Source organism: Salvelinus namaycush, chromosome 21 (genome assembly GCF_016432855.1).
Source record: "Salvelinus namaycush isolate Seneca chromosome 21, SaNama_1.0, whole genome shotgun sequence".
Lineage (NCBI taxonomy): Eukaryota > Metazoa > Chordata > Actinopteri > Salmoniformes > Salmonidae > Salvelinus > Salvelinus namaycush.
The window spans coordinates 8,849,821-8,876,847 of record NC_052327.1 but is presented as its reverse complement, the minus strand read 5'-3'; the positions used below and the strand labels follow the sequence as shown (position 1 = coordinate 8,876,847).

Below are 27,027 nucleotides of genomic sequence, written 5' to 3'. Positions count from 1 at the left end.
ATGGACATCAAATTGAAAATGATCTGACACAATGTCCTCCAGGTCACTTGAGTCTGTGCTAACATATCTCAAGCGATCTTGCTCCAAATCTGACTGGTGAAAAGATGTCACCTGTTTGGGCAAACCATTGCTAGTGAGAACATGCAATTCACCATATCTCAGAGCCTGTGTGACATTAAACACAATATCTCCATTACGAGGGGTGGCAATGACGGCCAGGTTCTGGATCCCAATGGAAGAGTTGCTTCCCTGAGACAACAGAAGGCCAGTATTGGTCACAAGGCTCATTTGGGGCTGTGTAATGGACAGTTTAAAAGTGGTCGAATGACTTATGGATTGTCCGTCAGATACCTGTAAAGTTATCCCACCGCTCCCAGTTCTGTGGACAAAATATATATTGCCGTCTTTCAACTGTCTGCATGTGAACTCTTTGATACTTCTTCCTGGTTGCTGGGCATTTTCTAAGTAGCCAACCCCTCTGGGAGGTTCTGAGGTCACGGTGACAATCAATTCATCACAGCGAGTGTCCGAATCCACAATCTTGATAAGGTTGGGATTTAAGCGAGTGCGACCATTTTCTGTGATGGAAATGTCTCCTCCGTTTAGTTGTGGTGTGTCATTGACAGGTATGATCTCCACTGGGAGAATGTACTGGTGTTTTTTTTTAAGACATCCTGGAAGGTAACTGTTACTATGGGCAACCACCTCCAACTGGATCTGATCGCCATACTTTTCATTGCCGTCGTGGAGATACTTGATTTTCTTGTTGACCACATCCAGGAGTGTAAACTTTTTGGTACGTCTGGTATTGATGTTCATGTCTACGAGTCCGTACCAAGGGTCACTTTGTAGAGTGAAGATGATCTGGGATTGGCGGATTCCCACAGTGTTTAGGTCAAATGTAGGGCTAAGGTTGTTAATATCGAGAAAAGCTTCCCCACCCTCGGGCACAAGCAAAGGGTTGACTTCAATAAGTTTTGTAATGTTCCGGAAGGCCTCTGGTGTGTCGTCAGTTGGGTAGCAATGTCTTTCATTAGGGTCAGCGTCGACATATCGGATCCGAACAGGAGCCGTAGTTGTGGTTGCCTCCAAATCATAGTAACTTGAGTAGTCATAGTCCTCTCCCTCGCATTTCACATGGACGTCTTTGGTGACCAACGCGTCCTGCAGGCTTCTGTCCTTCTGGTTCACTTTGATTTCTCCCATGCATCCGATAAAAGACTCAGATGTTATTTCCACCTCCATACGAGACAAGCTACTATCACGAAACACATCCTTCATCTTGCCCTGGATCCCCCCCATATACAGATTGCCAACTAGATCCAATCGCTCTGAGCCCCTTAGAGGGATAGAGGCAAGCTGGCTGTCCACGTTAATCTCAAACACACTCCCATCTACAGTGACTCTGATCCTATGCCACTGATCATCATCTAGCTGTACTCTGGGGTTGTCCAGTACCACCATCCCACTCCCAAGGTCCACCACACCTTTTAGGTAACCGCCCACAACGCCAACAGCTATAAAGTCTGACTCTCGTCCAGGGTGGAAGGTGAGTAGGGCATCCTCGATGGTGGTCTTCATGAGAAACTCCAAGGTCCTTTCACTACCACTAGCCCCGCTCCAAGTAGGGAAGGACACAAATGAGTCTGGGCTGATAAAGCTGGTCGCCTCTCCATCACCAACCTCAAACTCACTGCTACAGGACTGCTTTGTATCATGGCAGTCAATGGGCTCGGAGTCGAGAATATCAAACTGATGGGACTCCAACTTGACATTGGTCATGCAACCGCGGAATGGAGGTATGGCATTGCTGAGATATGGGGCGTCTAAGTCTCCGGTGCCCCCCATGTAAACCCCCATGTCAATGTTGAGGTCCTCCTGGGTTTCAGGCACAGAGATGAAAGTGGAAAAGAGGTCATCGATCAGCATGGTCAGTTTGGCCTCCTGCATCGTGATAGACACCTTGTGCTCCAGGAGGTTGTTCAGTTGAAGCCCCAGAGATGATGACAGCACCAGCTCACCGGCCCCAAGGTTCATTCGCACCTATGTGAAAAAAGAGAGAAGAGAAGTGTCATTGCTATTTTATGAAGCTCAATAATTGTATGTTTTTTGGACTGTCATTATATTCGTGAAAGGATTCCTTCGTCATAGCCTTTCCATGAACGATTATCTAAAAGGATTTGAAAGATGATATCAAAGAGGAATCAATCTAGCATAGACTTGTGATTGTCTTTTGGGGGGCATACCTCTTTCACCTATCTTGTCCTTACAAACGGCTTCTTATGGATCAGAGGAGAACGGGGAAAGCATTTTAAGAATTTAAGAATTGTGTGAGCAGCATCATAGCTTTCTTGTGATTTTATCATATTCAAACGTTACTAATAGCAAACGCACCAGACCTCTAAAAACAATATACCTTGTTTATTGTACACAATTTAGGGATTGTTTATGACAGCACATCTGATGCTAATTCAGTTCCTCGCAGACTCTGCCAAGAAATTCATTATGGAATTAAAATGTCAGGAATCCCATTTAAAGTGACAACCAGTAAAGCAGTGTCGAATGATTTCAGAGTACCATCTAATTGAAACTGTCACATACATGCTTCTTTAATGAGCACACACCACCAGCCTGCTTTCACTTCTGTTATAATCTTTAAATGTATTAGGTTGAAGTACATTGTTGGTTTGGAAAGAGGAAAGTGACATCACAGATGCTGTTGTCAGTCTTTCAATTACAATATAGGACATGTATAGGAAGTTTTAAGACAGGTGTCCTTTTTCTAATACTTTTAGTGCCTCATCTCCACAGGATAGAACCAGAGGTGGAATTGGGGGGCGGGGGAATGGGTAGGATCCGAGTCCCCAAAGTGAAAGCATTTTTGTAAAACGGTGTTTAATTTGAATTTCTAGGATTTGACATGGTCAGTCCCCAGAGTGACTTTTTCCAATTCCAACCCTGGATAGAACTATAAACTGGAATATTGTGAACCAGCTGACAAAACATGTTTGCCATCTAGGATTCACAATCAGTCATCCACCTAAATAACCATGCCTTGTACATTTCTGGGTGGTTTAATAACATCATAAAGCTTGTGTAAAATACACTTTGCAACAGCTTGCTAGGTTGCCTTGGGTTAAGCCGGTCTGATAGTACATTGCAAATAGAATCCTATTTCCTACAATACAGGTGTTGATACTAACCTGTAATTTCCCATTCTGGAGTTCCAGGAATAGGTAGTCCTGCATCCCTGCAGCCAGGAGGAGGAGTCCACTTCGTCGGCTGGTCTTGAACTGCAGCGACAGGTGAAAGGAGGAGACATCTTGGATCGAAGTTATCTTGCAGAAACTGTCCCCAAAGTAGGATGCTGGGGAGACAAAAAATGAGGAGCGTTAAAGAAAAAAAAAATATTCTGACATACAGTATTCTTTGAACAGTCAATAAATATGGTTAGGTGTATTTTTGTTAAGTATACAGTCACTTATTAATTCATATAGTTGCCAATTTTATCGACAAATGTGTGGTGTGGGGTGGAGTCTTGGTACCAAATGGCATAGGGATATCAACAGAAAATTAGCTTGATACCCTTTCATAGAGCTGGGCGATATGGACAATAAGTCATATGGTGGTACATGTAACTATTTTGCTGGATAACAACAAATACATTTTTTACTTTTTTTATGGACAGTTCATTTACATTAGCGGCAGGGCTCTAGACATTTTTTTCCATTGCAAAGTAAGACAACTGAGATGGTAGCCTCCCACTGGGCAAAAACCGGTTGATTCAACGCTGTTTCCACATCATATCAACAAGAACATTCTATGTGATTATATTGAATCGACGTGGAAAACTGATTTGATTTGAAATAAGTAATCAACGTAAGGGAATTTCACCCAACTTTTTGGGGGTGATTTCACGTTGAATTCAGGTTAGTTGAGACGTCTGTTATATGCCATGCTGTCATTGTTCTCTCTCTTTTTCTTGTCCCGACAGTGAGTTGAGTAGCTGTGATCGTTTTATCTGACTTATTTGGCGTAGGCTACAGCCAAACAGTAACCTGTGAGTTTGGAGTCAGTAAGCCGTCAATTCAAGAACTCGAGAACTGTAGTGGACGTTCTCTCATTTATGATCTATCGTGGTCATTACAATATGATATTGTTGCTATATAGCCATGTAGGCTAATTGATTAATCTATCAGTAAATGTATTCTAATGTCTTTGAAAAACTTTCCAGAGCTAGGACTAGGCTACTTGATGTAGGCCCATTCACTGCAAATGGCGCACTCTGCTTGCTCCGGGGCGAATCAAAACCATACTACAGCTTACTCCGGTTGTAAAATGTTGTCATGAACTCAATATTGGTAGGTAAGCAATACAGTATATACTCATAGAAAGCTGTGATTCTCCTCTCTGTAACTGGAACAACAGTAGTTGCTTTGAAAACTGTATTTTTCCCGCAATTGCATTTTGAGCAATGGTCATATGCTTGAGCTTCTCAGAATGCATCTCTCCCTCTGTGCGCATAGTGGGGAGGGTGAGTGAGAGTGGTCTGCTCACACAGTAGCCGACAGCAAAAAAGGGACAGGCAGAAACCATCATAGCAGGGATCAACGTAATGTATAGGTTATTACTGTTGACCAGATAATGGTTTTTAGAACAATCTACAGAAAACATGTGAAGCAAAATCACCAACGTTGGCCTATGCAATGTCGGTGTTGGTAATTTTCAGTTTATCGTCCCTTTGTATCATGGTTCAGCTGCAACTCTGTTCCATTGCATCTCTGCTGTACTGACCAACATGAAAAAGCTATTTTTGGATTAACTAAAACATTATCAGGCCTTGTACAGCTGTTGCTCTCTGAAGAGGTGTTCTCATCACTTCAAAAGGATTCTCTCACTGAGACATCAGTCATTATCATTAGAGAGGGTTTCTGGGAGCCAACTATGGGCTGTAGGGTTTCCCAGGCTTTTTGGCTGTCTCCTTTCCAGCTATATGCAAATTCAGCCATCTGCCTTGGACCACGCTCTCCGGAGCCCCTCTCCAACAGTAAACCACTCAGGAAGCCAATTATTTCCCAATAGCTTGTGCTCCTAAATAGCAATAGCTTGACCTCCAAGGCCCTGTTTCCAAGGCAGGGTTTTCCAAAGCCAGAGCCAAGAGACATAGAAGGGGGCTTTCCACAAGCCGCACACTCGCCTTCTGGGGATTATAGGTCAAACCAGAGCGCCTTTCTGGAATTCATCGAAGTGGAACTCTGACACTGTTCCGAACGACAGACAATGCAGATGTTCTGGGGGCCGGGAGGAAAAGACAGACATCGCTACATCTCACCCAGAACATTCCAAAGAGGTCACAGTGTCCCTCAAAGACTAACAGAGCACCCAGCAAGTCAGCAGCAGAGCACTCTTGCCAAGAGTAGAAGGCGCAATGCCACCACAAGAGACAGATCTAATTGCAAGACTTTGTGCTGTATAAAGTGCACGTGTGCAGTTATTCTGACTCATTATTGTAACTATAAAAGGTAAAAATATGCTTTCATGACTTATTCAATGTGTGTGTGTGTGTGTGCGTGTGTGTGTGTGTGTGTGTGTTTAGATGGTTGAGTGGTAGTCAGTATCTGTGTTTTATCAACATTAACGGCCTTAGGCCTACTGCCAAACGCAACCAGGGTATGTTCGTCCTGCGCTTTCTCATCCTGGAAAATGATCCCTTTCCAACCAGATCCGCAACAAACATTGGGAAACAAAATACTGCATTAGAGAGCCCCCAAACACATGTATACAGAACTAAAATAAGACAGGCGGCACAACTTTTAGCGTCTCGCCCAGGGCCTTTGTGATCACACTGTGCGCATTTGAAGGTGCAAAGCTTGCTCTTTCATGAACAAAGACAGTTGTGATTAACTGTCCCCGTACAGAGCCAAATGCACACAGTGACCTTTAGTGGCACACAGCACAGTTCTGCTCTCTTGCCAAGGATACACAATGTAGGCAACTCCCAATGTTGAACGATACAATTATTCTAACTGTTATCACATGTACAAACATACACAGCAGATGATGACTATATTATACGTACTATATTTACAAACCATGGCAAAGTGAAAATAAACAAGTTGCAAAAAACGATAAAAATGTTCACAAATGAGAGTTTACTTTCCCTCTAAAATGAGCGTAAGAACATTATAATTAAGGCAGAAATCTGTTATTGGTGGCAGCGGTGGGATTTGAACCCGTGCCTCCGAAGAGACTGGAGCCTAAATGCAGACAAATATTATGGCTATATGCAAATACTGAAGATTGTCAGGAAGCCATGTCTATACGTTTCTGATTGTGTCCAAGCTGTATATGCTTCAGAGAACTCTGGGGACATGGTCCAAATACGAGACGTCTGCTAATAGAACAGGAGCCTGCGGCTTGGAACCAAAAATAAAAATAAACTGTTCTCTAAAAGTCAATTAAATTAACAAAGCAAATCCCAATGAGCTTCATGGTCCTTAAGCTGGAGCTTTAGCTGGATTGTTCTCAGAGAAAAGGGGATAAAATACTGAAGTAGAGGGTGATGCCAAACAATTCTGCTTAGGGATTTTCTGGTCCGTGCTGCGCTCACTGTTCCAGCCTGTGGGGAAGAAGCACCATTTTGTAACGAGATACAATGGTCCTAGTCTCAGCAGAGTACCTGGAATTCACTACCTCCCCTAGAGTGCTGTGAATAGAATACATGTGTAAAGAAATTGGCCATTTTTAAAGGGTTTGCATGGGGTTTTAATGTTCCATGCTTTGTTTTTTCGAGGCATTTCTCAACCTTTATTGGCTGACAGCCCTCACTACCATCATCCCACTCACAGAGTGAGCAGAGGTGTTCCACCTCTGTATGATTCACAAACCTAGACCACAACCTAGAGACAGTCACTCTGTGGCCAAACAAGACAATATCACAAAAATAACACTGATGCTGATTTCACAAAAATGCGAGAACTTCCTTTGTCAAATTGCAGGTGAAGTTCAGGACCAGTTGGGTAGCATTCGTAAAACATGTGGTGCTAACTCTGAAAAGAAATGGCCTCCCGGGAGCGTATAGCCTAGGTGAAATCTAGCCTTGTTGATCCATGGTAAAGCGTCATTAAGTTTGAGTTATGGTTAACATTCTACCAGAGTAGACAGAAGACCCGAGTTGTAAAACAGCTGAGAGGTTTGGTCTCACATGTCTGTCTGAGTATGTGAGAGTCATCACAGCTCCTCTGGGAACGCACTAGAACTGATCTGAAGACAGCTCTTATCCCCCTTAGCCGCCACACCCAAGCTAACACTGCTGTATTGTGCATGGGCAGTGTCCTGGGCAGCAGCCAATGCAGATGGCTATAATTTGATGACTGACTGAGGTTGTATTTATAGTGTTCGGAGGAAACTGAAAGTGTCTTCTATTCCTCAGACCAGTGAATTAATTTCCCTCTTGTCTTTCATCCCCTTCTTTCAACCCCTGCTCTCTTCCCAGCTAACAACAAATGTTCCCACAACTTTAGAGAACATTCCCTTAAGAGTCTCATTATGTCATTACCTAACGTTTTCATAGGAATGCTCCAGTGCAAGGACTGTGTCCAAGAGACCATTCCCTTAATGTAAAACGGAACTTACCCAGAACGTGGATACCATGTTCTCAGAATATTCAATATTAATGTTTCAAACATGTTTCATTGGAACATTGCAAGACTGTTCCAGTGTCCAGTTTTCTGAGGGTTAGAAGAATAGTCTATCAACGTCACACCAAACATACTCAGAACATGGTTGCAATGTTGTCTGAATATAAGATAATCATGTTCTGGACACGTTACATGGGACATTGCAAGAACATTCACGTGTCCAGTTTTCTTTGGGTTAGGAGAATATTCCATCAACGTTACTCCAAACATACACAGAACACTGTTGCCATGTTCTCAGAATATTCAATGGAATGTTCGAGACACATTTCATGGAAACGTTTCAAGAACATTCCTGTGTCCAATGACGTTTGAAACATAGTTCTGTCATGGTCCCCTGGAGATTTTTGTGTAGTTCCCAGCTGGGATGTCCCTAAAGATGTTCTTAGGATGTTGCCAGATGGTCCAAATGAAACGTTCTCCTACAAAATATTTCTTTATACACCACCAAATGTTACTGTAGTACAGTGTATGATTGGTGAACCACTGATTCATTTCCCAGCTCTTTGTATGTTGGCAAGGGACACCCTCACACAGGAGCAGTGCTTTTCACATACACATTTTCAACTTACATATTTGATTTCATTGTGCATGTTCATTTATACAGTAGTTATTATACAACATGTCCTCACCTGGGATTTGAATGCATAATCTCTTGGTTCACAGCATTCCGAGCTTCCTGCTATGCCACCATCTCACTATTCTCTCATCATTGATTTGATTGGCTTATTTCAGCAATTTTGGGGTTTTCTGTAAAGTCTAGTGATGCTGGGGCACATTACTCTGTTTTAATGTTACTCTGTAAACACTCTGAGAAATAACAGGGCTGAGATTTACTTCGAAGTGAAATCAATCATCGACACAGACGTGCTGGCGTAGCAGGAAGATCGTAAATGCTGTGAACCAATAGGTTGTGAGTTCAAATCCCCAGTGAGACATGTTAAATAAACATGCACAATGTAATCCTGTGTCAAATATGTAGGTTGAAAGCACTGTGTGTGGATGTCCCTAACTTTGCCAACAGACAAAGAGTTGTAAATGGATCAGTGGTTCAATGATGGACAATAGTTACAAGGGGTGATGTGTAATGAAATAAATTCAGTTTTTTTGGGACCATATTGCAACGTCCATTAGGGACGTCCCCGGAAAAAAGCCGGGAAGTAGACAAATTCCTCCAGGGACCATGACAGAATGTCCTATGTTTAAAATGTCCTTGGACACAGGAATGTTCTTGCTACGTTCCAATGAAACATGTCTAGAACATTAACCCTCAGATAACTGGACACATGAATGTTCAGAATGTTCTTGCAACATTCCCATGAAATGTGTCTAGAACATTAATATGTTATATTCTGAGAGTTCTGTGTATGTTTGGTGTAATGTCGATGAAATACTCTCCTAACCCTCAGAAAACTGGACACATTAATGTTCTTGCAACGTTCCATGAAAAGTGCATCGAACATTCATATGGGATATTATGAGAACATGGCAACTACATTCTGGGTAAGTTCTGTTTGACACTAATGTTCTCCTGACGCTAATGTCAAAACATGCTAAAGAGATTATAGGAGGTTTCTGCTAACATACCTGTTAGTTAGGGGGGAACAATCTATGTATCTGGACAGTCAAACATCAGGGTAACATTACAGGTAACATTACAAAACCTTTTTCTCTCCCTACAATTGTTAGCTGGGTTTTTGCTTTCGAGCTCCCAACACATGTCCGGAAAACACATGAGGAAGAGGGCACAGGGGAAGGAAGCTATGCGTTGTTTGGACTTCCTTCTGGCCTTGTGACTTGGCAGGGTGATGAGTCAGATTCCTCTGACTATAGATGCAGTAAAGAGGTCAATGAAATGCAGACCATGGCGGATAGAAGGAGGACGCCGGATTCGCACACATTCAACAAATCTGATCTAACGAAGTGGATATTCGTTAAATCCGTCATGATTTATTTATTGTAACAGGCCCACAATGTGGTTACTAATATCCAGTTTGGATATATTTGGATGTTTTCGCTGCATAACATTTAGAAGGTGTCCCTTTTCAGGTTTAGAAGAAGTGACTGCTAAATGCTAACTCCCGTTCGTATAAGCTGGTAGCGTAGCTAGCATGCAGAAATCAGTGGTGGTAGTCAAACTCGTTTTTAACTGTAATGCAGTTGATTGGTGACGATGACATGAATATGTGTTGGGGTTGACATCCATACAAGCATTATACTCAGATTATTACCTCAAGATAGTGTGAAACACACACTTAAACAACAGCCTAAATGTAGGCACATTTTGCTGGGGGGGCAAGGAGATTTGGTATCTTTCCCCCAAACGTTTCCATGGCATTTCTAGTGTTCTGATCACGTTTGCATGTATTCTCTAGAGATGAAGACACCATCCAGATCAGATACAGGTGTGCAGGTTTAGTGTACATAACCATACCCCTGTACACTCAACATGAGCTTTATTCCAAAATGATTTTTTATTAATACTGATGTGGGCCTATTGTCCTATTTGTAGATTACGTGTGTCACAGTCCCTATCATAATGCAGGTCGCATCAGCATGTTTATCTGTACGAGCACCATGGAAACCATTTTTCCATGTGTGCCCTCCTCCATAGCAACAGCCACTGGCAGCCACTGATTCACCAAACAAACCATCTACTTGCGTAGCAGTGGTAAAACTCTGGTCAACTTGCCTATGAATAGCGGTCATGTTGGTAATTTGTTTTCCTTACTGGGTTGTGCCTGCCCACTATACCAGCCAGTGCAGGGTGATGTTCTGGATATAATTACATGAGGGATGGGCTGCTGCTGCTATTCCGCGATAGAGTAGATCTACTAACGGATATGATGACATTTACTGTCTGAGACCATTATAAGTAACATGACAGTGATATGAATGAATCCATTCAAAGTTTAATGACAATAATGTACAGGGGTTAAATTGGGCCAGGTCTCGCTATGATCCAAATCATGGTAGGTAGGCCGCCAAACTTTGGTCATTTGAATTATTTAATGAAAAATTGTTCACAGAACATTTTCCACAGCCAACAACACGAGTAAGCAACAGCAAAATCAGACAACCCCATAGTAGAATAGTTGATCTATTCTTGTTCAGCCTGTTGCATTCTATGTGAGAAAATAATGTTCCTCTGGAGGTGCAATCAAATTCCGAGTGCCGCACAGGGAGTGAAATATAAATGGCCAGTCATTGTACAACATTTCTATGTGCAGTCGCGGGAAAACACTCCTTTTAAAGCAATTTTGATGGCCACTGTTAAAAGGAGGATCCCAGAGTTTTCTTTCATTACGAGGCTACACTTATTTCTCAAATCTAAGATTTGAGCCCTTTTCACCAAGATGTTTTTTTAAAACCACTTCATTGCAACACCTACAGTGTTATTCACATGCAAAACTCAGCACGCTAGCTGCTCTTTAAAGGAACCAAACACACACAGTAAAAAACGAAGTGCTTTGTAAGACAAACTAGTGCCAACTGAGCTGCCACCACCACCTTAAAGGAGACGATACCTTAACTTTGCTGGAGTATTGAAACACATGGTTGTGAGGGTATTGGGACCGATTTAAGGTGTATTGAAACATTCATCCTGAGGTGTTCTGACATGGTGTGTTGTAACACCACATAATCAAGAGTTGTGCTGCACATTGCCAGAGACTGGGAGCCCTAACCCGGAAAAGCTTGACAACACTTTTATGGTGTTTCGAGTCCTGTGTAGTGCAAAATTAAATCCCTTCTCTTTTGGTCGTTTCCTCTCTCTTAAGCTCCTAACCACTATGATGGTGTTTCAAATCCTGTCTAGTGCACAATTAGATCCCTTCATCTGGAGTTTCCAAATATTGTAAATGGGAGTCTCATCTCTTATTGTATTTTCCCTGCTCTTATATGGTGTGTTTATTTTCTCCTCGTCTGTAATTACAAATGGTCAAATGTACAGTATTATGCTCAAACGAAGGACACAAGAAAAAATAGTTTTGTGAAAATACAAATTATTCATTATCCTGGACAAATGTATTGAGTACAAAATTACTTTTTCAAGACATGACTGAAGCAAATTATTTGCAAATTATCAAATGACAACAAAAATGTAAATGTCTAAGATATTTATCACATTCCTCTAAAGCAACAGAAATGTGGCATATTTCACATTCATGAAAAACAATATGGACAATGACTGCTAATGTTAGCAGTAGCACTCATACAAAACTTGTAACAAACTTTAGCCCAGGGCTCAATGCGATTCACTAGTCAGTCATCCATTATTCTAATGTCCTGTCCTGAGTCTATATAGTCAGATGATGGTACAATACATGACATGGAAGGTTGTTCAGATGAATTGAATCACAGTACAGTAAAGTTAGGACTTTTACTTAGACTATTAGCATAAGCAGCCGAAATGCTACACAAAAGAAATGTTCTTATTGAGTGAATTCCTGTTCTGTTTCCTTCTTCAATGTGATAACATTGTGTTTTCACATTTCATTGACACATACTTTCTTGGATTGCTTTGGAGAGTTTCATCTGAGTGTTTGGTGTGCCCTCAACTGTCTAAGTTCGTGAAGGACCGGAATACAGGGAAGGCGCCGCAAACTTACCTATTTTTATACTTTACCGTAGAGTTTACTAGAGGGCACACCTGCCCACAAATGCCCGCCCTCCACCTCTATGCATCAGACTGGGGGAATTCTGAACAGTACAAAAGCACAATGTTTGTAGTTCACATTTTGCCTTTAATCTTCTGTTATGAAGGTATGAAAAAATAAAGGTGGAATTTCACCCCCCCCAAAAATGATCCCTAGGCCCTATTCAGACTTGATATAAGATGATTTAATGTGGACTAAAAACATGTATGACTGTAGTCCATAATTGAGTCCATGTTGTCTATTCTCAAGTCTGAATCGGGCCCCATGTCATCAGTGTAACAAGGTTGGTTCATCACACCACTTTTATCCTGATGACTGGCTGCGTGGACTAAGGCAGTTTTTGACAAGCAGGAGACCTGAGTTCACATCCGCATTCTCACATAATAAATACCAGTGATGAAGGTTCATGTTGTACATGTTACCTCTGATATAACTTACATAGCACAAAAAATCTGGAGTGTAACATTATTTACAATCTCACAAAGTTTACCCTATGAGAAGTATTCAAATTCCCAGTGTTTTCTTCAAAATGTTAGTTAAAATATTGACTCAAAATTCAATCAATATTTATAATAAATCAACATTTATGCTTTAAACCATTTGCTATTTTAAAATATGTACAATTGATGTCAGAAGATTACATACACTTAGGTTGGAGTCATTAAAACTCGTTTTTCAACCACTCCACAAATTTCTTGTTAACAAACTATAGTTTTGGCAAGTCGGTTAGGACATCTACTTTGTGCATGACACAAGTCATTTTTCCAACAATTGTTTACAGACAGATGATTTCACTTCTAATTCACTGTATCACAATTCCAGTGGGTCAGAAGTTTACATATACTAAGTTGACTGTGCCTTTAAACAGCTTGGAAAATTCCAGAAAATGATGTAATGTCTTTAGAAGCATCTGATAGGCTAAATTACATCCTTTGAGTCAATTGGAGGTGTACCTGTGGATTTATTTCAAGGCCAACCTTCAAACTCAATGCCTCTTTTCTTGACATCATGGGAAAATCAAAAGAAATCAGCCAAGACCTCAGAAAAAACATTGTAGACCTCCACAAGTCTGGTTCGTCCTTGGGAGCAATTTCCAAACGCCTAAAGGTACCATGTGCATCTGTACAAACAATAGTACACAAGTATAAACACCATGGGACCACGCAGCCATCATACCGCTCAGGAAGGAGACACGCTCTGTCTCCCAGAGATGAACGTACTTTGGTGCGAAAAGTGCAAATCAATCCCAGAACAACAGCAAAGGACCTTGTGAAAATGCTGGAGGAAACAGGTACAAAAGTATCTATATCCACAATAAAACAAGTCCTATATTGACAAAACCTGAAAGGCCGCTCAGCAAGGAAGAAGCCAGTGCTCCAAAACTGCCATAAAAAAGCCAGATTACGGTTTGCAACTGCACACGGGGACAAAGATCGTACTTTTTGGAGAAATGTCCTCTGGTCTGATAAAACAAAAATAGAACTTGGCCATAATGGCCATCTTTGTGTTTGGAGGAAAAAGGGGGAGGCTTGCAAGCCGAAGAACACCATCCCAACCGTGAAGCATGGGGTTGGCAGCATCATGTTGTGGGGTGCTTTGCTGCAGGAGCGACTGGTGCACTTCACAAAATAGATGGCATCATGAGGCAGGAAAATTATGTAGATATATTTAAGCAACATCTCAAGACATCAGTCAGGAAGTTAAAGCTTGGTCGCAAATGGAAAATGACCCCAAGCATAGTTCCAAAGTTGTGGCAAAATGGCTTAATAAGGACAACAAAGTCAAGGTATTGGAGTGGCCATCACAAAGCACTGACCTCAAAAAGCGTGTGCGAGCAAGGAGGCCTACAAACCTGACTCAGTTACACCAGCTTTGTCAGGAGGAATGGGCCAAAATTCACCCAACTTATTGTGGGAAGCTTGTGGAAGGCTACCCGAAACATTTGACCCAAGTTAAACAATTTACTAATTGAAAATACTAATTGATTGTATGTAAACTTCTGACCCACTTGGAATGTGATGAATGAAATCAAAGCTGAAATAAATCATTCTCTCTACTATTATTCTGACATTTCACATTCTTAACATAAAGTGGTGATCCTAACTGACCTAAGACATGGAATTTTTACTAGGATTAAATGTCAGGAATTGTGAAAAACTGAGTTTCAATGTATTTGGCTAAGGTGTATGTAAACTTCCGATTTCAACTATATGTCACCCAGGACATACCAGGGACATACATTCACAGTCATTGAGGAGCTATTTCTCACACAGGACCCAAGCATTGTGAAGGCAAGCGCAACATAATTTTAGCCTCCTTTCAGATTCCCATCTACCTCCGCGTTCCCTCAAGATTCACCAAAGCCGCCGGGGCAAAGATAAATAAAATATTCAATATGGTGGCCATTGGACATGACTCAGGGGGTGGCCTTCTCCCTGTGAATCATTACAACGGTTCTGCCCCTTCGTAAAAACTCACCGCGCTTACACATGGAGTGGGAAAACATAGGACCCTTCCATCTTAGAGAGAAGCATAATATAGTGGTGTAAGTTCAGCTGTGAACTCGACAAGAGAAATGAGGGAAAAAACATGGGAAAGTTTAGGTGGAGAATAACTTTGATTTAAAGGATACTTTGGGATTTTAGCAATGAAGCCCTTTATCTCCTTCCCAGAGTCAGATGAACTAGTGGATACCATTTGCATGTCTCTGCGTGCAGAGTCCCTGTTGTCTGGGCTTGGTTCACCAACAAAGAGGGGAAATTTGGAAAAAAGTGTCTCATCAAAATTAAATTATGGTTGGTGTCACACTTTTGCCCCAGCCCCAGCTAACATATCTGACTCCCAATAACCAACTAATCATGATCTTCAATTCGAATGCAATTCGTTTAATTAGCTGTGTTTGCCACGGATGGGAAAGAAGTGTGACACCACTCCAGCCCCCAAGGACTGGAGTTGCCTATCCCTGCTTTAGGGCTGCCAGCTGGTTGGAGAGCAGAATCGAGTTCGCCCCATGCATGGAGAATCGTTGTACTTAGTCGCATCCATCATGTAGAAGCCAAAGCTCTGGCCTACATTTAGAGGCGGGAGAAGCCCCATTCCAATTATGTCCACAAAAAAACATGTCTAAGATGTGTAAAAGTCTGGGTAAAAAGTATTAATTGGTAATGACAGTAGTTTACAGTCCAGTATTCACTGTTCGCCTGCTTGACAGATAGCAGTGATGGAGATAGTGATTGCTTGTCATGAATAAAGTAATGTCTTGTAAAGGTTCTGTATGCTGCCTCTGTCTGGTCTTAACTTTCAGTATAGTTGGCGTTCCACTCTTCAAACCCTCCAAAAGGTTCGTTCAATTATTCCAACTTGGAACATTTTTGAGGTGCAGTATAATGTCCATTTCTCAGGTTGGTTTTGCTAGCTAGCTAGCTTTGTTCAGTTCAAAGGGTGCGAGTGCAACATTTTGTAGACACGGACACATTTTCAGAGCATATCCCAGGTTTACCCAAACAACATGTTTAGTCAATACGCATGTGCAAAAAATGAAATCGGCTCAATGAAACTAATGAAGCTACAGTACTTCAAGCTAGGCAAAGCAGCGAAGCCTATGCTGACCCTGTCCGTTAACAGTTACTGGAGTCAGGAACGGCCGTGCACGCAGTGATTTGCATTAATGGAAAGGAAGGCATGTATACCCTGGCTCCTTTCCTGAGGTTTTGAATCAGTTTTAGAAAATGTTGAGATTTTGAGCAAAAAAACACCAGAATCATTAAGAAAAAACATTTAGATAACAATAAAGAATGACTATTTGTTAGATATATTTTTATCTGGTTTTTCATAACAGATTTTTAAAATTAGATTATCACAGGCCTACCCTGCCTACTGTCGTGGCAATTTCCTCAGTGGAACACACACACACAATAGTCGACAGATTCTATTCTGTCGAATAAAACAACCATTCTAATGCAATACAAAGATTATAATATAATTTTACAAGCACTATAACATAATCTTGCACTTTTCCACTGCACTACCCTGACTGCACATCCCTGGTGGGGGTACAGTTTTGGACCACACAGTTTCCAGTAGCTACCCTACCATGGGAACCAAATCACTGAGCAATTATTTATGTGAAATGTATGTCTAGAAAACCAGGATCCCCTATATGTACGAGAGCCAGTGAAAATACTTTTTGTTAGAGCTTGGCTGCATTTCAGTGTCATGTTAAATTTGCGATAGCCCACTGGACAAATCTACCAAGTGATGTCATAGACACCTCGAAAAGACACCTCAGTCTGAAATCACCAACATTGTTTACCTTGTATGTAAATAATTGTATGTCTTGTATTGTATGTATATGTTCCATTATAGCAAGCAGGACAACAAGTTCGCTATTTGGTTTAGAGTTCATCACACCCAAATGGAAAGACTAATAGCAGTCGTCACAAATGGCCTGGACGGATAATCTCACTCACCTAACAGCATTTGAACAAAAACAGAAACCTCAACAGGAGCATTGTGCCAGGCCTGAGCCCTGCCTGGTTTATAGCCAGGCAATACAAAGGACGCCTCTGTAAGGCCCAGGCGAGCTACGGAAGCCATCAACCTCTAAGGTCCCTGCGGGTGGGTTCTGTTTAAATAATCCCCCCGTGACATCATATGATTGACCAGCCCCCCCCACTGGGACTAACAACAAGGGATTGTTTATACTCGTATGACCTGCAGGAGGGACATCAAAACCCCAGGGTGCTGTCTCCTGAAGACTCCTTCATCGTTTTTGTGGACCGCGTCAGCAATGCCTGGGGACACTTGAGTCAATAGACAAGTGCACTGTAATAAAGTATTACTTGAAATTACATAGGCTTCGTTACAGGGTAACTACAGTACAAAGACATAAGCATGGAGGAAATGACCATGTAGCTAGGTCAGTACAGGCATTTACCACTGCTAAATACAAAAATGGAGAGAAAATGTAAGTACTAATTACTCCATAATGTAATGTACTTACTAGCTTGTTACAGTGCAATTACATAGGTTATTACACTGTAGTTACTCTGACATGAGACCAGTAGCATAAAGTTCAACCATAGCCTCATGTCACTATATTGGAAAGAGATGATTGAAGTGTATAATACTCATATTTTTCCTTTTTTCCTTTCCATATACCCACTACCAGTGTACCTTTACAGATATGCATATGTAAAATATTCCATACAGAGTTTCTATCACCTTTACCTCCACGTCTGTAGTCCTGCCGCTTTAACCTAATCCACTGTTCCTGACATTTCAAAAACATAATTAATTCAGTATTCACTAGTATTAACATTTGCGCCGTTATGAATCTGGTTATGAGCACTAGAGAGCAGCCTTCATTCACGCAACAGCTAATTATCCCCATGACATTGGCGTTTCAATGGAGTGGAGAACAATTCGGCGAGTAGCAGATCTCTGTCATAAATCACCCTCTGAATGTCAACAAAGGACAATATTTGAGACCTGATTCATAAAGACATTTCTCTTTACTGGCTCCTTTGTGCGCTGTGTGCTGTGCAGTGAATCAGGTATATGGATAAGCTGAATGGGGTATAGAAAGGGGGAAAGTAAAGAGTCCCTTAGTCTGAGGCAGAGCCCAGATCAGAGCTCTCTCTATGGGCTCTCTCTGTGAGCCCCTAGCCAAGCAGGCCTGGTTGTGTGTACAGTCTGTGGAGGGGAAACTGTGATACAGAAGCAGAAAGCTGCGTTGCTCCCTATCTGGCTTACAACCCTGGTGTGTAAGTCAGTGTGTGTGTGAGATCAGAGCACAACATTAGCCCCTTAATGCAGACCAGATGAAGGCCCCGCAGGGCTCAGGTTGCCCCCCCCACCACTCCCCCATCCTTCCCATAAGCCAAATCACCATCCACCCCTCCCTATCCTATCTCAGTCCACTGTATTAAAGCTCCCCATAAATGCTATTCCTGAAGCTGTCTAGCTACCCCTCCCCCAGCCCTCCTTGCCCACTCCACCTCCTCCTTGCTTCGCTCACTTTTTCCCCCAACAGCTAGGTTTTCCACAACCACTCAATCATTGTATTCAGTCTCCTGGTTGGTCTGGTCACTCCACCCTTAGCTGGTGCTCTCCCGCCACTCCCAGCACCATTTCCACAACGCTACTACTCAGGGGCCCCACCCTGTTTTTACTGACTGACTGCCTCTCATTTGGGAGAAATTAGGAGCAAGCCACCCCACACTACCCCACCTCTCACCCCCCTCCACCTCCCTCCCTCACCCTACCACCACTCTCCACAGCCCAAAATAAACATGGGCGCTAGGAAAACCAGGGAACACTGCAAAATGACTTAAAAGCCTGTCTAATCTTCCATCTCTGAATTTTCATCCATCTATTCATCCATTTTCCTTTCCTATACCGTGACAATTTGTTTCGGGAAGTTTTTGGATGTCTAACTTAAAGATTGATAGTATCGTTGGCCATGGAAAATGTAGGTCGGGAGTCATTAAGAGACAGAGAGAAAACCCACTCAGACCGGGGATTAATCCGAAACAGGTTCTCAGCTCAGCCACATTCTCACTCTCTGGCATGGCCGTCCATGGTACGCTCTCTAACCAACTGTGCAGAGATAGATAAGTCCAAGGTATTATTTCATATTGGGAAATGTGGAACCCTGAGGGCCAATTCCATCTATCCAAGTAGGTTTTCAGGATAAACATGAAATAAGTCTGAAATGTGTTTGTGAAATACTGTATTGTACATCGACTATTGATTTATACAGTAAAAGTAAAATCATAGTTCACATTCCCGACGAGCCCCCAAATATGTTACGATATAGGATACACAAACTCTACAAAACAAAGTTTACAGTGAAACCCGGTAATCACTGTTGATTGACTGTGGGTTACTTAATAGCCTCTGCAATTACTTTATGGACCAGTCTCAATCAAGATGCAATCTAAACTTGAGCTCAAAGGATGGTATTGTTCAAAAGGTCTAGCACATTATGAGGTCTAGACATATATATATATATATATCAACACGAATTGATTGGTGGTGGACTCAAGGTTCAATGGGAGACAGCACAGTGAATAGAATTGTCTTCAAATCGCAAAAACATACAACACATTTGGAAACTGTTCCACCACTTTCAAACCCCACTTTTCAACCCACTTAAAAGCCAATGCGGTAAGAATGTTGCGTTACACTTTATTATTCAAGTCCCATTTTTTTTCTGTTGAGGTTGTGGACCACAAAACACCCGTATTCCCATCCCAATGGCCACATCCATGTTAATGGTTTAAACATGTGCTGTTTCAGTGAGAAGTCCCCCCGAGGGGGAAACTCCGACTCTCAGCCTCCTAGTAATCATAAATTAGTCCCCACTCCATCCACCACAGTGGGCAGGAGGTACAGTGCATTCGGAAAGTATTCAGACCCCTTCCCTTTTTCCACATGATTGCTACGTTACAGCCTTATTCTGAAATGGATTAAATGACACATTTTCGTCATCAATCTACACACAATACATCATAATGACAAAGTTACATTTTTTGACATTTTTGCAATTTTTTTTTTAAACAGAAATACCTTATTTACATAAGTATTCAGACCCTTTGCTATGAGACTCGAAATTGAGCTCAAGTGCATCCTGTTTCCATTGATCATCCAACTTGATTGGCGTCCACCTGTGGTAAATTCAATTGATTGGACATGATTTGTAAAGGCACACACCTGTCTATATAAGGTCGCACAGTTGACAGTGCATGTCAGAGCAAAAACCGAGCCATGAGGTCGAAAGAATTGTCTGTAGAATTCCGAGACAGGATTGTGTCGAGGCACAGCTCTGGGGAAGGGTACTAAAACATTTCTGGAGCATTGAAGGTACCCAAGAACACAGTATCCTCCATCATTCTTAAACAGAATTAGTCTGGAACCACCAAGACTCTTCCTACAGCTGACCGCCCGGCCAAACTGAGCAATTAGGGGAGAAGGGCCTTGGTCAGGGAGGTGACCAAGATCCCGATGGTCACTCTGACAGAGCTCCAGAGTTCCTCTATGGAGATGGGAGAACCTTCCAGAAGGACAACCATCTCTGCAGCACTCCACCAATCAGGCCTTTATGGTAGAGTGGCCAGACGAAAGGCACTCCTCAGTAAAAGGCACATGACAGATAGCTTGGAGTTTACCAAAAGGCACCTAAAGGACTCTCAGATCATGAGAAAATAGATTCTCTGGTCTGATGAAACCGAGATTGAACTCTTTGGCCTGAATGCCAAGCGTCAGCCTGGAGAAATCCTGGCACCATCCCAACGGTGAATCATGGTGGTGGCAGCATCATGCTGGGGGGATGTTTTTCAGTGACAGGGACTGGGAAACTAGTCAGGATCGAGGGAAAGAAGAACGGAGCAAAGTATAGAGAAATCCTTGATGAAAACCTGCTCTAGAGCGCTCAGGACCTCAGACTGAGGCAACGGTTAACCTTCCAACAGGACAACGACCCTAAGCCCACAGTCAAGACAACGCAGTAGTGGCTTCAGGACAAGTCTCTGAATGTCCTCGAGTGGCCCAGCCAGAGCCTGGACTTGAACCAGATCAAACATCTCAGGAGAGACCTGAAAATAGCTGTGCAGCGACGCTCCCCATCCAACCTGACAGAGCTTGAGATGATCTGCAGAGAAGAATGGGAGAAACTCCCCAAATACAGGTGTGCCGAGCTTGTAGCATCATACCCAAGAAGACTTGAGGCTGTAATTGCTGCCAAAAGTGCTTCAACAAAGTACTGAAGAAAAGGTTACAGCACTTTATGTACATAGTCCCCCCATTTTAGGGGACCAAAAGTGTTAGGACAAATTCACTTATGCAGTATATGTATTAAAGTAGTCAAACGTTTAGCATTTGGTCCCATATTCCTAGCACGCAATGATTACATAACATGTGTTACTCTACAAACTTCATGGATGCATTTGCTGTTTGCTTTGGTTGTGTTTTAGATTATTTTATGCCCAATAGAAAGGAATGGTAAATAATGTATTGTGTAACTTTGGAGTCACTTTTATTGTAAATAATAATAGAATATATCTCTAAACAGTTCTACAAATATCATACCCCCAAGACATACTAACCTCTCATAATTAGAATAACAGGGGAAGTTAGCATTTTTGGGGTGTATGATATTTGTGCGTGTGTAACTTTCTCACTCATCATTATTCACGATTCATTCAGGACAATCCATAATCATGGTAGCATCCACATTAATGTAGAACATTTTCCTTTCAGGGTGCAAAAAGTTCCGTAATTTCTAAACGGTTCTCCCAGTATGGATGAAAATACCTTTCAAATTAAAGCTGACAGTCTGCACTTTAACCTCATAGTCATTGTATCATTTCAAATCCAAAGTGCTGGAGTACAGAGACAAAACAACATAAAATTGTCACTGTCCCAATACTTTTGGAACTCACTGCACATAGAGACAGAGAGAAAATGAGAGACACTAAGAGAGTGGAATGAGAAACAGAGACAGATAGAGAGCGGAAAGAGAAAGAGATTTGTTAAAAGACAGATTGGACCAGACAGAGAGAGAAAGAGAGAGAACAGAAAGGGAGAGAGAAAGGAACTTCGTACATCATTATTGTACGTGAACAATGTGTCAAAGAGCTGGCAAGACGATGGAAAAACAGTAGAGTATTTATTCCCCTATTTGCATTTAGATTATAACAATCATGGAGCAATTTTTAGACGCTGTTGTTCATACAGCTTTCCCAGTGGTTAAACCAATGTAATTACAAACAATTGCACCTCATTGACTGCAATTGATTTACTGTTATCTCTTCATTCCATTTGAATGAATTGGCTTCTACTACTAATCCCAAATGACCCTCTTTGTAATACACAGTGCGTAACATGCTCAATATCCCGGGTAGTGTGTTAGTTGCTAGTCATTGTGCATGAAATTAGCATTAGCTTTCCAAGACAAGCACAGAGCATAATGCATTAGGCCTACTCCAACGCTTATTATGTTTTAGCTTCACCATCATCAGCCCAGACCCAGCTTAACTAAGCAGATAATGAGTCTATATGCAGATGTAGGATCTGAATTTGAGGCTGTTTGCCACAGCCGGACAATAATCCTGCAGCAACAGGAAATGTGAATTATTATCTGGATTATAATTAATGGACTTTTTTTTTTTCAAGTCTGAAATTTCTAAATGGAATTTACAAACTTCAGAATCCTTTTTAAAGTTCTGCTGCAACAGGGTGATACAATTAAGATCATACATGTGTAGGGCGAAGCAACAGTGTTACGAGTTTGGCTTTATCCCAATTATTTATGTCCACTCCACGTCTTCCTGTATGCAATCTGGTGCGATAGGCTAACACATACATCTCGGTTTCGGCCTACGCATGCCAAAACAATCGTCCATCATAAGATCTTTGATCTTATCACAGTGTAATTATGTTGATGAAAGCACTATATAGGCTCCTGTGTGAATCATTCTACGGAATAAAATATGCTCTACCCTACAGATGGCAAGCACAGATTTCTTGCATAAAACACACATCTACCAACATAGTTTTACATACAATGGAGACAGCTCAACGGCTTTATCTAGATTTACGACCACATTCTTTCGCCTCTATATGTTTTTTTTTGCACACTTCAGGCAAACAATATTGATATTGGTGTCAAGTTGTGATGAATACGGGTTTGGCTGACACACAGTAAGGGAGGGAGAAGAAGAGAAGATTATTAACATGGTTGAGAGACTGGGTCGCTGAGGAAAAAAGGGAAAGTGAAGGATGTCTCTTCTATTCACAGCTGGAGGCAGCTCTATAGAGACCGTACCACAGAGGACTTTTTGACAAAGCACTTGACTAAAATCAATGCTGCATTTCTGTGCGTGAATGCGTTATTGACTCTATCATCTTGGTCCATGCAAAGGACGCAAGGGTGACTATCTTCGATGTGGGTTATCGATAACAACATTATGTATTACTGTAGCTAGCATCCTTAGCTAATTCCACAATGGCCTCTATTCCTGACATATTTAGTACCTTGTGCATTCATAATGCATACCTAGAAAAGGATGCACTACGCTCGATGCCTTACGCTCCCAGGAGCTAGAAAATAGGCACTACCTTCCCAGGAGCAAGCAAAGATGAGTGCGTGAGTGTGTGAGATGAATATCTAATGTAAATTAACAACATGCAGTAGTAATATGTGACATATTCCATATTGAATGAAGAGATATTATAACCATAATCTAAGTCTTTAGACTTGTTCCATACTCGACAAATGTAAAGTTCTGATGATCTGACATTATCCACCACGGATGCATTGTTCGATAGCCAGCTTTCTGAGGCAACGATTTGTAAACTCTCGACTGTTCTTGATTCAAACCAAGTAGATCCACTCCCCCACATTCCAAGTCTACAGCAGCCAGGCATAAAGGCATTTGGGGATGTCTTCTATCTCTGTAGTTGCAAGCTGATAGTACGTCATTATGATGATGCTGTGACAGGCCCCTGGGGTGCATATGTTCATTCGTCCACCTCCTTTCCTTCCCATTTCACTCCTAATTTATTAACCGGTACACACACTCACCATATGTGTACCAGATGTCTAGGCCCTTCAGTTCTCCTACTAAGAGACCTCACTTACCTACAAGGGTATATCACAGAACTGTGGTATAACATATCAATGACAAAGCCAGAATGAAACCTATACATAACACATTGCTTGAGAAATCTGTATCCAAGTATGTGGCAATGACAATGCCTGCACACAGGGTTTTGTTGAACCATTTTTGGGTTAAAAAGAAGTGCCTAATGGAACTAGCAGAGTGATGTTTAGCTTACATGTTCAGAAGCAATCATATTCCATCATGTCCCTGAAATATGTCTTAAAGGACATAATATGTCTTCCTCGGAACGTTATGTAACGTTCGGTTAACCAACGCATTCAGAGGATGTTTGGCCTTAAAAAAATGATCTGACCTTATTTGAAAGAGGATCTTCCTCTATTTTCCGGACTACCTGTTAGTTATTAGGGAGGAGAACCTATAAACTGCAAAGATGAACCTTTCCGTTCTTCTTTTTGCCCCATTAAACTGAAAAGAATACACTTATCTGCACAACAAATGAAGAGAACACCAAAACGGGGACTTTCTTACAGTACGAACAAAACCAAAATGACCTGCAGATGTGCTCACTGTTGCTTACCCTCTAAGTAAGCAAACCATCCTTGCAGAATGCTGACAAGTTGATATGTGTGAGAATATAGGGTTCCTTCACACCACTTGACTCTTTCCACATTTTGTTGTGTTACAGCCTGATTTTAAAATGGATACAATTTAGATTTTGTGTCACTGGCCTACACACAATACCCCATAATGTCAAAGTGGAAGGTTATGTTTTTATACATTTTTATAAAATAATAAAAAAATGAAAAGCTGAAATGTCTTGAGTCAATAACTATTCAACCACTTTTTTATGACATGGCTAAATATTTTCATGAGTAAAAATGTGCTTAACAAGTCACATAATAAGTTGCGTGGAATCACTCAGTGAACAATAATAGTGTTTAACATGAATTTTGAATGATTAACTCATCTCTGTACCTGTCACGCCCTGGCCATAGAGAGGCTTTTATTCTCTATTTTGGTTAGGCCAGGGTGTGACTAGGGTGGGCATTCTAGTTTCTTTATTTCTTTGTTTTCTGTTTCTATGTTTTGGCCGGGTATGGTTCTCAATCAGGGACAGCTGTCTATCATTGTCTCTTATTGGGAATCATACTTAGGCAGCCTTTTTTCCTTTGGTGTTTGTGGGTAGTTGTCTGTGTTAGTGGCCTGTATAGCCCTAGTCAGCTTCACGTTCGTTTTTTTGTTGTTTCTTGTTTTTGTTGGCGACATTCATAATAAAAGGAAATGTACGCTTACCACGCTGCACCCTGGTCCGGTCATTTCCACCCTGACGACGATCGTGACAGTACCCCACACATACAATTATCTGTAAGGTCCCTCGGTCGAGCAGTGAATTTCAAACACAGATTCAACCACAAAGACCAGGGAGGTTGCCCAATGCCTCGCAAAGAAGGGCACCTATTGGTAGATGGGTAAAAAATTCAGACATTGAATATCGCTTTGAGCATGGTGAAGTTATTAATTACACTTTAGATGGTATAACAACACACCCAGTCACCACAAAGATAAAGGTGTCCTTCCTTACTCAGTTGCAGGAGAGGAAGGAAACTGCTCAGGGATTTCACCATGAGGCCAATGGTGACTTTAAAACAGTTACAGAGTTTAAAGGCTGTGATAAGAGAAAACTGAGGACGGATCAACAACATTGTAGTTACTTCAAAATATTAACCTAATTGACAGAGTAAAAAGAAGGAAGCCTGTACAGAATAAAATAAAAGTAAAGTAAAACTGCAAAAAAATGTGTACAATCCAGGTGAGTTACCAGAGAATTACCCAGAAAGACTCACAGCTGTAATCGATACCAAAGGTGATTATAAAATGTATTGACTCAGGGGTGTGAATACTTATGTAAATTAAATATTTCTGTATTTAAATTTCAATACATTTGCTTAAATTTCAAAAAACATGTTTTCACTTTGTCATTATGGAGTATTGTGTGTAGATGGGTGAATAGTTTTTAATCGTTTTTTATTCAGGCTCTAACACAACCAAATGTGGAATAAGTCAAGGTGTATGAATACTTTCTGAAGGCACTGTATGTGGCACATGGTCTACACATGCACAATCTAATACCTCACAAGGGAATCGACTTCCGATAGACTGGAATATGGTAATCATGGGGTTTAGGCTCTGAGAATCTTTCAGGCTGGTATATAAATTTAATGTCAGCTTTCTGTTTTCAACTTGTTTATTTTTTCCTTTTTTTCAACAAAAGTCCCCCATATCTTGGGCGCGTTGTTGTCAACATACCTTGAGGTTTGGCTTGGAAGCGCGGCAACATTCTTGAAATGGTTTTCCTCACAAGAAGTGAAAAAACATCTGACTTAAGCATCACCATTTTACCAACAAACAACACAAGGATCCAATTTGCAGCTTGGGGTTTAGGCTCTGAGAATCTTTCAGGCTGGTATATAAATTTAATGTCAGCTTTCTGTTTTCAACTTGTTTATTTTTCATTTTTTTCAACAAAAGTCCCCCATATCTTGGGCGCGTTGTTGTCAACATACCTTGAGGTTTGGCTTGGAAGCGCGGCAACATTCTTGAAATGGTTTTCCTCACAAGAAGTGAAAAAACATCTGACTTAAGCATCACCATTTTACCAACAAACAACACAAGGATCCAATTTGCAGCTATCCTAATATTGTTAAAATTCCAATAGATTTGAATGCCTTCATTGAGTTTCATGGGGGTTGTTAGAAAGACTTTTGCTATGCTTACGGCCAACATTGGATTTCATGGTACTACAACGCAATGATCCATTTTTAAATTGCACATGACAGACACTCTTGAAGACTCATTGAGTCTTTCACACCAAGCCAGTCCTTTTTTTTCTCCTTTCGTAAACTTACTTTACTTTGAAAACATTCTCTGCACTCTCTGTGGAACAACATCTGAATGTTTCTAACAAGCCTAAACTATTCACAGATTGTCAACAATAAAAGCCCATGTTAGGACTTTAACTTAATTTCTATGAAGCCAAATCTACAC

The 27,027-nt window shown here is 41.4% G+C and overlaps 1 protein-coding gene across 1 annotated transcript in view; it reads right to left on the bottom strand.

The window, feature by feature from the left end:
- Positions 1-27,027, bottom strand: part of cspg4 (chondroitin sulfate proteoglycan 4) — a 156,237-nt gene that overhangs the window by 32,426 nt on the left and 96,784 nt on the right. The window contains exons 3-5 of the mRNA XM_039017980.1: positions 3,204-3,367; positions 475-2,043; positions 112-249 (exon numbers count right to left, since the gene is read on the bottom strand). Coding sequence (XP_038873908.1) covers positions 112-249; positions 475-2,043; positions 3,204-3,367 — 1,871 coding nt within the window. The remainder of the gene's footprint in view (positions 1-111; positions 250-474; positions 2,044-3,203; positions 3,368-27,027) is intronic.